Below are 13,724 nucleotides of genomic sequence, written 5' to 3' on the forward strand. Positions count from 1 at the left end.
GACCATTTTTTGGTCCTTCCTCTGACACCGCCTAGTAAATAGGTACTGGATGACAGGAAGTTTGGCCCGAGTGATGTACAGGGCTGTACGCACTGTAGCGCCTTATAGTCGGAAGCCAAGCATTAGCCATACCAGGCGGAAGTGTCATCGTTCAGCCACTACTCAGTGAAACACAAGATATTACAGTATTTAATGTCCCGTTGGTTGGAACTTTGAGACAGTTGAACTAAGCTCATTAGGAATTTATGTTACATCCTTCAAGTATCAATGGCTATATATTATATTTCACAATAAATTAAGTGCAAAAATGAATGTCGCAATCACAGTTTGCCCCATTAACTTAGTAAATGTCCACTTAATATATGCTGCAGTCGAGGATCGTAGGAGACAGATATAGCCAAATAAAACCAGAGAGCCCAAACCGTAAAAAAAAAAAAAACAACACCGACTTGGGTAAATTCTCACTGTCAGAATGAGCCCTTCTCAGTCATTATCATTGATTGGTGAGAAAACAGGTGTCTGACAGAACAGAAAAGAAAGAAAGTACAAGAGAGGGAGGAAAGGGAGGTGTTTTACCTCAGCTCCATTGCTGGAAACCTAGAGTACAGGAAGTCTGTCTGATACAAGCGAGAAAGTGGAGAGAGAGAGAGAGACTATTACAAAGCCTTCGTATAAGCATCCCTCCACATCAAGTCTGTTCTGTTTAAAATCTCTATTTGTAATGTTACGGATTGTAGAGTGCATTCAAAGTATTCACGTCCCTTAACTTTTTCCACACTTGTATTACAGCCTGAATTTAAAATTGATTGAGTTCAGTTTTTTGGGTCACTGGCCTACACACAATACCTCATAATGCCAAAGCGGAATTATGTTTTAATGAATATTTACAAATTAATAAGAAAAATGTCAAGCTGAAATGTGTTACGTCAACCAGTATTCAACCCGTTCGTTGTCAAATCAAATTTTATTGGACACATACACATGGTTAACCTGTTACTCCTACCCCCTACTTTTTCGAACATTCTGTTAAAAATCGCGCAACATTTCAGCGCCCTGCTACTCATGCCAGGAATATAGTATATGCATATGATTAGTATGTGTGGATAGAAAACACTCAGACGTTTAGAAAACTGGTTAAATCACGGCTGTGACTATAACAGAACGTGCGTTTCATCGAAAAGTGCAGGAAAATCTGATCACTGAAAATGGGAAAATATATCCATGCGCCACTTCAACCCATTGTTAAACGTGAACCACATTAAATGGGGTGAGGTTGCAATACCTACAGCTTCCACACGATGTCAACAGTCTTGTCATTTGCCTACGATTTGTTTCTTGGTCAAACAGACACAAGGCAGCGCAGTTCTTCCGGTCTCCAACCGGATATTTTGGTTGAGATTTACCCGGACATTATTTCCAGACGTACAGCTATAGAATATACATCACATCGTGATCAATTTGATCGCTTATTAACGTTTACTAATACCTAAAGTTGCAAAAAAAACGTAACGTCATTTATAACGTAACGTCATTTTTTAAAATTAAAAAAGTTGACGATAAACTTTCACAAAACACTTCGAAATACTTTTGTGAAAGTTTATCGTCAACTTTTTTAATTTTAAAAAATGACGTTACGTTATAAAACGCAATTTTTTTCGTTGATCACACAGTCTTCATAGATCGATATCTAGGCTATATATGGACCGATTTAATCGAAAAAAAGACCCAATAGTGATGTTTATGGGACATCTAGGAGTGCCAACAAAGAAGATGGTCAAAGGTAATGAATGTTTTATATTTTATTTGTGCATTTTGTGTAGTGCCGACTATGCTAATTATTTGGTTTACGTCCCCTGCGGGTCTTTTGGGGTGTTACATGCTATCAGATAATAGCTTCTCATGCTTTCGCCGAAAAGCATTTTAACAATCTGACTTGTTGCCTGGATTCACAACAAGTGTAGCTTTAATTCAGTACCCTGCATGTGTATTTTAATGAACGTTTGAGTTTTAACGAGTGCTATTAGCATTTAGCGTAGCGCATTTGCATTTCCAGATGTCTAGATGGGACGCCTGCGTGTCAGGTAGGAGCAAGAGGTTAACATATGTTAATGTGAGTGTAGCGAAATGCTTGTGCTTCTAGTTCCGACTATGCAGTAATATCTAACAAGTAATCTAACAATTCCCCAACAACTACCTAATACACACAAATCTAACAATTCCCCAAGAACTACCTAATACACACAAATCTAACAAGTAATCTAACACACATAAATCTAACAATTCCCCAACAACTACCTAATACACACAACTCTAAAGTGGTGAATAAGAAAATGTACATATAAGTATATGGATGAGCAATTTCCGAGCGGCATAAGCAAGGTGCAGTAGATTGTATAAAATACAGTATATACAGTACATGTGATATGAGCAATGTAAGATATGAAACATTATTAAAGTGGCATTATTTAAAGTGACATTGTTTAAATTAACTAGTGATCCATGTATTAAAGTGTCCAGTGATTGGGTCTCAATGTAGGCAGCAGCCTCTCTGAGTCAGTGATTGCTGTTTAGTAGTCTGATGGCCTTGAGATAGAGAGATTGAAAAACAGCTTCTGTCCCAGCTTTGATGCACCTGTACTGACCTTGCCTTCTGGATGATAACAGTGTGAACAGGCAGTGGCTCGGGTGGTTGTTGTCCTTGATGATCTTTTTGGCCTTCCTGTGACATCGGGTGCTGTATGTGTCATGGAGGGCAGGTAGTTTGCCCACGTTGAAGCGTTGTGCAGACCGCACCATCCTCTGGAGAGCCTTGCGGTTGAGGGCAGTGCAGTTGCTGTACCAGGCTGTGATATAGCCCGATAGGATGCTCTCGGACAGGATGCTCTCGATTGTGCATCTGCAAAAGTTTGTGATGGTTTTGGGTGGCAAGCCAAATTTCTTCAGCCTCCTTAGGTAGAGGAGGCGCTGTTGCGCCTTCTTCACCACACTGTGTTGGTGAACCATTTCAGTTTGTCTGTGATGTGTATGCCCAGGAACTTAAAACTTTCCACCTTCTCCACTTCTGTCCCTTCGATGTGGATAGGGGGGTGCTCCCTCTGCTGTTTCCTGAAGTCCACGATCATCTCTTTTTTGGTAGACGTTGACTGAGAGGTTGTTTTCCTGACACCACACTCCGAGCGCCCTCACCTCCTCCCTGTAGGCTATCTCGTTGTTGTTGGTGATCAAGCCAAGTTAATGTTGTGTCGTCTGCAAACTTGATGATTGAGTTGGAGGCGTGCATGGCCATGCAGTCATGGTGAACAGGGAGTACAGGAGATGGCTGAGGACACACCCTTGTGGTGCCCCAGTGTTTAGGGTCAGCGAAGTGGAAATTTTGTTTCCTACCTTCACCACCTGGTGGTGGCCTGTCAGAAAGTCCAGGACCCAATTGCACAGGGCAGGGTTGAGACCCAGGGCCTCCAGCTTGATGATGAGCTTGGAGGGTACTATGGTGTTGAATGCTGAGCTCGAGTCAATGAACAGCATTCTTACATAGGTATTCCTTTTTGTCCAGATGGGATAGGGCAGTGTGCTGTGTTATGGTGATTGCGTCATCTGTGGACCTGTTGGGGCGGTATGCAAACTGAAGTGGGTCTACGGTGGCCGGCAAGGTGGCGGTGATATGATCATTGACTAGCCTCTCAAAGCACTTCATGATGACAGACATTAGTTCCAAGGGGCGGAAGTGAAATTCATTTCAGTTATCTTTGACTTTTTGGGTACAGGAAAGATGGTAGCCATCTTGTAGCATGTGGGGACAACAGACTGGGATAGGGAGCGATATGTCCGTAAACACACCAGCCAGCTGATCTGCACATGCTCTGAGGACGCGGCTAGGGATGCCATCTGGCCAGCAGCCTTGAGAGGGTTAACAAGTTTAAATGTTTTACTCACATCAGCCACAGAGAAGTAGCAGGTTGGGACGCAGTCTTTGTTAGCAGGCAAAGAAGGTGTTTAGTTTGTCTGGAAGCGTGACGTCAGGGTCCGTGACGTGGCTGTTTTTGTTTGTGTCGTCTGTGATTTCCAGTAGGAAAGGTTCTCTCTGAACTTTGCTCTGTTCAACTTTGCCTCGATCCTTACTAGTCTCCCAGTCCCTGCCACTGAAAAACATCCCCACCGTGATACTGCCACAAACATGCTTCACTGTAAGGATGGTTCCAGGTTTCATCCAGACTTGACGGCCAAAGAATTCAATCTTGGTTTCATAAGACCAGAGAATCTTGTCTCTCATGGTCTGAAAGTCTTCAGGCACCTTTTGGCAAACTCCAAGTGGGCTGTCATGTGTCTTTTACTGAGGAGTGGTTTCTGTCTGGCCACTCTACCATAAAGGCTTGATTGGTGGAGTGCTGCAGAGATAGAAGAATCTTCCAGAATGACAACCATCTCCACAGAGGAACTCTAGAGCTCTGTCAGAGTGACCATCGGGTTCTTGGTCACCTACCTGACCAAGGCCTTTCTCCCCCGATTACTCCGTTTGGCCGGGCAGCCAGCTCTAGGAACGGTCTTGGTGGTTCTAAACTTCTTCCATTTAAGAATGCTTGTTGTCACTGGTTTCTTGGGGACCTTCAATGCTGCAGAAATGTGTTGGTACCCTTCCCCAGATCTGTGCCTCGACACAATCCTGTCTCGGATTCGTTCCACTTCATGATTGTGTCCCACTTGTTGTTGATTCTTCCCAAAAAAATACAGTTTTATATCTTTATGTTTGAAGCCTGAAATGTGGCAAAAGGTCGCAAAGTTCAAGGGGGCCGAATACTTTCGCAAGGCACTGTATATACACACATTTTCAAACATTTCTTAAACCTTTTGCTTTTTTGTTACGGGGTATTGTGTGTAGATTGCTGAGGAAAATGTTTTCCTTAATACATTTTAGAATAAGGCTGAAATGTGGAAAAAGTCAAGGGTTCTGAATACTTATCTTATCAAGATATAAGTGTTTTATTTTTCATAAATGTTTTACATGTTTTCTTCCTCTTTGACATTAGTGAATATTTTGTGTAGATCGTTGACCCCAAGAACATTTCATTACATTAAATCCATTTTAATCTTGCTGTGTAAAACAACAACATTTGGAAAAAGTTAAGGGGTGTGAATACTTGTGTGAAGGCACTGTAGGCCCACTTTAGCAGCAGAGGAGCTCTTTGGACTTGGTCATAGTGGAGTTTGGAGTGTGACTGTTTGAGGTTGTGGACAGGTGTCTTTTATACTGATAACATGTTCAAACAGGTGCCATTAATACAGGTAACGAGTGGAGGACAGAGGAGCCTCTTAAAGAAGAAGTTACAGGTCTGTGAGAGCCAGAAGTCTTGCTTGTTTGTAGGTGACCAAATACTTATTTTCCACCATAATTTGCAAATAAATTCATTAAAAATCCTACAATGTGATTTTCTGGATTTTTTCCCTCATCTTGTCTGTCATTGTTGAAGTGTACTTATGATGAAAATTACAGGCATATCTCTCGTCTTTTTACGTGGGAGAACTTGCACAATTGGTGGCTGACTAAATACTTTTTTTCCCCACTGTATATACTGTACTCGATACCATCTACTGCATATTGCCTATGCCGTTCTGTACCATCCCTCATGCATATATTTTTACGTATATATTCTTCATTCCTTTACACTCGTGTGTATAAGGTCGTTTTTGAGAAATTGTTAGGTTAGATTACTCGTTGGTTATTACTGCATGGTCGGAACTAGAAGCACAAGCATTTCGCTACACTCGCATTAACATCTGCTAACCATGTGTAATACAATTTGATTTGATTTACTGTATGTCTCACACGATCCAATGCTTGTAAATCATTGAAGGAAAGTAAACGAGTGATCACTTCAATGAGATGAGGAGGAATTGTAATTTGGCTTCAGTCTGTACTCAATGTCCCTTGCCCTCCGTACTGCCCAAACACAAGGATAGTGGTGGCAGTTTGGTGTGGAGGCACTGAAGTATAATATAAGTGATATTGTGTTTGTGATAGCGGAAACATAAATTATTCTTGAAAAGTCACATTCATGTAGATGTCTAACTAGTTAATGTAAACGTCTAACTAATAGACAACTTTTGATTCAGTCCCACTATTGAACATCTACACCAAAGAGGAAGCACAACTAACATCAGCGAACCTAGTGTTATATGATTGTGGCCGATAGTAAGGAAAACAAGAACACACAAAAACAAAATCCCTGAGCCAACACCTCTACTCTCTCATATCCAACCTATTCGCCAACCCACCCCCTTTCCGACACCCCTCCTCTCCTCTGTCAAAAACAAATGGTGTAGGAGTGGGGAGGGGGATGAATATTAAACTTTAAACAAGTTTTGAAAGAAGGAAGCAGTGCTTTACTAATGACTTATACTTCTATTCATTATCGGCCAAGACAGTGTCGGGCCCAATTTATAGTTTAAACCCACACTTGAAACCCATATGAAACAATTGGAAGAAGAAATAACACTGTGTCCCAAATGGCACCCTCTTCCCTATGTAGTCTAGTACTTATGACTAGGACCCATATGGCTCTGGTCAAAAGTTGTGCACTATAAAGGGAAGAGGGTGCCATTTGGGACACATACTTTTCTCCCCCCACAAACGCTAAAGACACTAAAGGTGCCCCTGTAATGAACACATTTTTCTGCGTGAAGTCGAGTCCTTGAGGTATGGTGTTGTGTGATGTAGGTGACATGGGAAAATATAAACACAAACATAAAAGCAACATGTAAAGTGTTGGTCCCATGTTTCATGAACTGAAATGACAGATCCCAGAAATGTTTCATACACAAAACGCTTATTTGTCTCAGATTTTGTGCACAAATGAGTTTACATCCCTGTTAGTGAGCATTTCTCATTTGCCAAGATAGTCCATTCACCTGACAGGTGTGGCATATCAATAAGCTTATAAAACAGCATGATCATTACACAGGTGCACCTTATGCTGATGACAATAAAAGGCCACTCTAAAATGTGCAATCTTGTCACAAAACACAATTCCAATTTGGCAGTAGGTCCAACCGGCCTCACATAGGTAGACCATGTGTAACCATGTCAGCCCAGGACCTCCACATCCGTCTTCTTCACCTGTATGATCATCTGAGACCAGCCACCTGGACAGCTGATGAAACTGTGGGTTTGCACAACTGAAGAATATATGCACAAGCTGTCAGAAACCGTCTCAGGGAAGCTCATCTGTGTGCTTGTCTTCCTCACTAAGGTCTTGACCTGACTGCAGTTCAGCATCGTAACCGACATCAGTGGGCAAATACTCACCTTCGATGGCCACTGGCATGCTAGGAAAGTATGCTCTTCAAGGATGAATCCTGGTTTCAACTGTACTGGGCAGATGTCAGAAAGGTAGGCGAGTGGGCGAGTGGTTTGCTAATGTCAACGTTGTCAGAGTGCCCCGTGGTGGCGGTGGGATTATTGTATGGCCAGGTATAAGCTCCAGACAATAAACACGATTGCCTTTTTTCAAAGACAATTTGAATGCACAGAGATACTGTGATGAGATTGTCATGCTATTCATCCCCCTGCCATCACCTCATGATGAAAGTGTGTGAGTTAGTTAGTGAGTGTGTGTGTGTGTGTGGGGGGCGTCAGTATGCGTTTGTGTGCATGCTATGTTATGTGTGTGTGGGCACACACACTTTCACTTCCACCTCATGTTTCATCATGAAAATGCACAACCCCATATCTGTACACAGTTCCTGGAAGCTGAATATTTCATAGGTCTTCCATGGCATACTCACCAGACATTAAACATGTTTGGGATGATCTGGATCGAAGTGTGCGACAGCCGGTTCCAGTTCCTGCCAATATCTAGCAACTTCCTACAGCAACTAAAGAGGAGTGGGACAACATTGCACAGGCCACAATCAACATCCTCATCCACTCTACGTGAAGGAGATGTATCACTCAAGCATGGGTCAAATAGTGGTCACACCAGATACCGACTGGTTTTCTGATCCACGCCCTACCTTTTTTTTAAAGATATTTGTGACAAACAGATGAAAATCTGTATTCCCGGTCATGTGAAATCCATAGATTAGGGCTTAATGAATTAATTTCAATTGACTGACTTCCTCATATTGTGGTATCCCGGGAGGTCTAACCCGGAGGTTGGTGATAGAGGGGAAGTACGTTTGGCAACGTTGGCTCCCTCTGTTGGGAGTACCAGGTAATTAGGGGGGAGTGCCAACCAGCAGTGCAAACAACATAAATGGAGCACCGTGGCACACCGCAGGAGAAAAAAAAGAAAGGCAGGGAGTGAGCCGAGAGAGGGGGATGAAGCTCCCGGAAGGGTGGCCCAAACTCAAGTGGGCCGGCCTTTTGGCAGCCTACCTCTCCGGGAAGGCCCAGAAGGCCTATTTGGACTTGAATGCCAACCAGGCAGTGAATTATGAGGAACTCAAATGCAAGATCCTGAGATGTTATGGATTCAGCCTTGCACATCTGGTCCATGACTGGGCCTTTAATTCTACCAACTCTCCCTGTGCTCAGATGAGCGACCTGGTGCATCTTACCAACGGCTGGCTACTGACCGATGTACCGTCCCTCCCGATAATCAATAAGGATTTCCTGGACAGGTACCTTTGAGCCCTCCCCTACGAGATGAAGAAGGCAGTGAGAATGCAGGAACCCCAAATCCTGTAGGATTTGCTGACTGTGGTGGAAACCCACCAGAACACCCAGGACCTGCTGAAAGAGGGCCCGGGCGGAGAGAGCGGACGCGGGGTGAGGGATGGAAAGCACAGAGAGAGGTTAGGAGCTGAAGGGGGCCTGGACGAAACCAGCCGAGGCCGTGGAGCGGGAGGGAGACTCGAACTGACGATGACGTCCGCTGCTAGACCCAGATCAGAGGCGCTGCTGTGAGTACGGCAATCCGGGACACTAGCTCAGGGGTCACCTCCTGTTAGGTAAACACCAAGACGGCCCCTCCAATGGTTCCAGTACGAATCGATGGCATTGACACCAGTGCTCTGCTGTAGCATGGTGACCTTGACCCAACTACAGTGGCACACATGAGAGGGGAAAGACGAACTGGGGGACACGGAGATAATGGTTTCCTGTGCACACAGGGACATGAAGAGGTACCCAACCATACCAGTGCAGATAACCACCCTGAGGGGGGCGTGCCAAAAGGACGTGGGGCAGTTCCTAATGTGCCCATGCCCATTCCCCTCGGTAGAGATGGCACTCTCTTCCAGGCACTATGGAGGAGGGACCTGGGGAGGTGCGCGTGTGAGATAGGAAGGAGAAGGATGCGAAAGGTATCACACTGGAGTTCTTCCATTTATCTAGCTGGGTGGTTATCCGGTCGGAAATCCTGACAGCTTTTACCATCCTCAAACAAATGGGCTAGTAGAATGCTTCAATAAGACCCTAAAGCAGATGAAGAAGAAGGTCATCGAGAGAAACAGGAGAATCTGGGACCAGCTTCTGGCCCACCAGATGTTCTCGGTGTAAGAGGTACCCCAAGCGTCCACTGTGTTTTCCCCCTTTGAGCTCCTGTATGGCTGTCGGCCCCATGAACTGCTGGACCTAACCAAGAAGGTATGGGAGGACCAACCAACCCCTCTTGACAGCTTGGTGGAATACGTTGAGGAGATAAGGGAGAAGATGAGGAATATACGGCCAGTGGTGAGGGAGCACATGGCCCAGGCACAACTCACCCAGGAGCGTGCATACAACCGGGAAGACAAACCAAGAGAGTTCCTAACCCTACCCGGTTGAGAAGGTCTTGGTGCTGATCCCAACAATAGAGAACAAATTCATATCTACATATCTATCTCTGGCACCAATTAGGGGTAATTAGGGGAGAGTGCCAACCAGCCGTGCAGGCCACATAAATGGAGCACCGTGGCACACCGCGGGAGAGAAAACGTGAGAGAGAAGGAGTGAGCTGATAGAGGGGAACGAAACTCCCGGAGGCACGGAGCCGAATATGAATATTTTTTGTTGCCTAGTGAAGTCGTGTTTTCTGACTAGAACCTCTCTGTGTCCATCTCTGTGCGCTCAACCCAATACCCCACAGTTGATCACAATATGAACTGTAACTCAGTAAAATCTTTGAAATGGTTGCATTGCGTTTATAAATGTTTGTTTTTAAAGCTGAATGCAAGCTGAGGATTTATCTTAATTCGTTTGTCGGACCATGCTGAGGAACTTGACCCTGACTTCGCATGGTTAAATTAATTTAAAACTGTTTGCAAACAGGAAACTGAATGGAACAACATGTTGTCGCGCAGGCATAACAAATTACACACCCAAGCAAACAATCTGACCCCCCTCCCCTCCAGCCCTCTTCCTTTTCTTCTCAGTGCATTCATCATTGATTCCATTTTTCCTCACACACACACACACACACACAGTATCTGGAATCATTACAAAAACAACGAGGAGGCCTTGTCTACCGCATAAATATTCCTGGTAATTGACCTGTCATAACTAATTGCTGAAGGGGGCAGGAGACTGGGAGTATGTGTGCGTGCGTGCGTGCGTGCGTGCGTGCGTGCGTGCGTGTGTGTGTGTGTGTGTGAAAGAAAATGTATATCTATCTGTGTGTATGCATGTGAATGTCTATGCATTTGTGTATGTCCAAGCATGTGTGTGTGGCTGTGTGTGTGTGTCTTGGCATGTGTGTGTTTTTGTGTGTGTGTGTGGATGAGCGTGCGCCTTGCGCTAAACCTACCATTCTTTGGTGTTGAGACTATGGGGCCTACAAACCAGACCAATGTGGAACGATTGCGTTTAATTTGCTCTCAGGGCTGTGGCCGAGGGAGAGAAGAAGACAAGGTTGCTTAATGGGCGGCAAACAACTGGTTGAGATTGGACTGTTGGACTGGTTTATATTTACTCTGGACTGGGTTGTTTCTGGGTGTCGCGGGTTGTTTCAGTAATTATTTTATTCTTTCACTCTCTCTGGTGGGGCGAGGTGACTGCGTATGCTGTGTGATGTTTTCCGAGGTGGACATCCCACGCATTTAAACACGCGCACACACAAAGACACACCCACCAACACACACACAAGCAGTCTTAGAGGGAAGTGACAGCCTACAAGCAAGGTTGCTGACAGGCAAACCCATATCTACACGTTCCTCTACTGTGAATACACACGTGCAAACACACACATGTAAACACAAAGAAGAGCCTGATATCCACACTCTTACTGACCCAGATACATGCATACACACACACACACACACACACACACACACACACACACACACACACACACACACACACACACACACACACACACACACACACACACACACACACACACACACACACACACTCAAGAACGCAAAGACATTCACACATGCATGCGCACCAACACACACTCAAGAATGCACATACACACACACACACTTGACTCAGCATAAACGGGCAACCTGGGGAGATGAGACGGAGCCCTGAGTGGTAATCACTGCACACTACACACACAGAACACTGACTCATCACTTCAGCCCGCCAGACACCATAGTGGGAGTAAGGTGCAACGTAGGCCCTTGTGGAGACAAGTGGACCTCCATAGCGTGCCCACCAGAAAGATTTTGATTATTATATTATATATATTTCCAGAACTTCATTTTGTACATTAAAGCACTGGACATTCTGTGGAGTACCCATTTTCTACATAAACCATTGGTGTCCTATACAAACCTTGTATCAGAGTTTTTGTTCATTACATTTTTTACATCAATTGAAATTAGTTATCCCCTCCAATGTGCTGTGAAAGTTTCTTATTCTCAAGTTTATTTGAAAACTACAACTTTTACAACAAAGTTTTTCAAGGATATGGATATTTTGTCAATAGGGTACATTTTTGGCTCGGCATGCTCGCAGAAAGCTGTACCTGGAAGGGTCCGCTGGGGTTGACGTTGATGTTGGCCTGAATCCAGTCAGGACCCTGGTTCCCATCCAGAGTCCAGACCCGATCACCCACAGAGGCGATGCTTTTCACCCTCAGCCACACATTCAGGGAACCTAGATATGGAGGCAGAAAGGAGGGCCAGGGATAAGTTCAGGGGTTTTGGAGGGGGTGTATGTGTTTGTAAGTGTGTGTATCTGTCTCTTTACGTTAATACCGGTACCTTGTGATTTATTTGTATTTGAGGCGTATACTTTGACTTTACATGCATACAATATACATATTAAGTACTGTATATTATTTTCATCACACCCTGGTGTTAGGATAATATAATCTCAAGGTGGGGAGCTGAGATCTAGGGAGAAAGCCACCAACCTAATTTATGCATTGAAATACCACTACGGCTTGTGTTTAGGAGAAACCAATATATTATTCACAAATCTCAGCTGGGTGCAGAAACAAAGGAAAGTGTCCTCAGGTGAAAGGGAAAATAAACGTATATACTCTCAGAAATAAAGGGCTACAAGCGCTTGTCACTTGGGTGGCACCCTGGAAGGTCATCCTTTGTTTTTTTAGTTATAGGTACATACATAATTGTACCCCAGTTCATACCTTAGAAAGTACCTTTCTCCACAGGTACAAAAGCAGGCTTTGTGCCTTTATACTGTATAGTACCAACACAGAAACCCCTTGTAAAAATGCACCTCCACCATAGACCACTTAAACTTGTACAACATTTCCACTCATTGGTGGCCAAAAATAACTATCTGAAAGCCACGCCCCACAAACAACGCCTACAATATAATTCCACAGTATGCATGTCTTGCTGAGTGAATTGTAGAGTTACCAACCATGAATGTGTATGTTAGTGACAGAGACATTGTTGTTGAAATTGTTCATTTTCAGTCCTGTGGCCTTTACCAAGTGAATTCCTAGGTTATGTTATCATTATAATTACACTTTATGATTGCATATCTCATAAGACCTTATTTTGCAGCCTAGTTTTACCCTAATACAGTGGCTTGAAACTCATGGTTTACAGGCCACATCAGGTCTGCAAGTAGGCTCCCAGATTTAAAAAAATATCATGGTTGAATGATTTCCTGCATATTCCCTCCCATTTCCAGGAATCTTCCAACTGGGATTTCTGGAACGCTGGGAAATTTGGGAAAGCTACCAGAATTTTGCAACCCTACCTGAAAATTACATTAATGGATTTGTAATTCCTATTGGAATCCAGCCACATTTAGGATATCCATCCATTTTTGTTCACCTGCAACCTGCATTCATAATGACTGTAGGGTTAAGAACATATTGAGGAGACTACCTAAGCCATTTAAACTAGAACAACCATTTCAGCAAAAAAAATCAAACTAACTGATTAAATTAGTTTAGTATATTATTTATCTTATATGCAAAAACACAGATATTAAAAACAATCATTTTTTTACCTGTGGTAGTGCATGCTGGGGAATATGTTAATGCTAATAATGGTACGAATGTGCCTTTTTAGGGTACTACCCCAGTGACGAAGACTTAAGTTCCTTAAAAAAATCCTCATTGTACCGTATTAGGGGAAATATGTACATTCACATTGAAAATATGGAGTACGCAAATGTACCGTTATACTCTTTATCCACACAGATAGCGAATTACACCATGTGAGATTACACCATTGTGTACCTTTTTTGGTACCGCAGGGAACAATACCATACCCTTATTTCTAAGAATGTACCCTGAGATTCGGCAAAAAAACACAACATTGAAACACACATGCACCTTGTGAGCACAGACAAGAGTATAAACATTTGCTCTTTCTTT

The 13,724-nt window shown here is 43.6% G+C and overlaps 1 protein-coding gene across 1 annotated transcript in view; it reads right to left on the reverse strand.

The window, feature by feature from the left end:
* Window positions 1-13,724, reverse strand: part of LOC118402723 (MAM domain-containing glycosylphosphatidylinositol anchor protein 1-like) — a 416,200-nt gene that overhangs the window by 24,052 nt on the left and 378,424 nt on the right. Inside the window, exon 17 of the mRNA XM_035800916.2 lies at window positions 11,889-12,019. Within this exon, the coding sequence (XP_035656809.2) occupies window positions 11,889-12,019 (131 nt within the window). The remainder of the gene's footprint in view (window positions 1-11,888; window positions 12,020-13,724) is intronic.

This window comes from Oncorhynchus keta, chromosome 2 (assembly GCF_023373465.1).
Source record: "Oncorhynchus keta strain PuntledgeMale-10-30-2019 chromosome 2, Oket_V2, whole genome shotgun sequence".
Classification (NCBI taxonomy): Eukaryota; Metazoa; Chordata; class Actinopteri; order Salmoniformes; family Salmonidae; genus Oncorhynchus; species Oncorhynchus keta.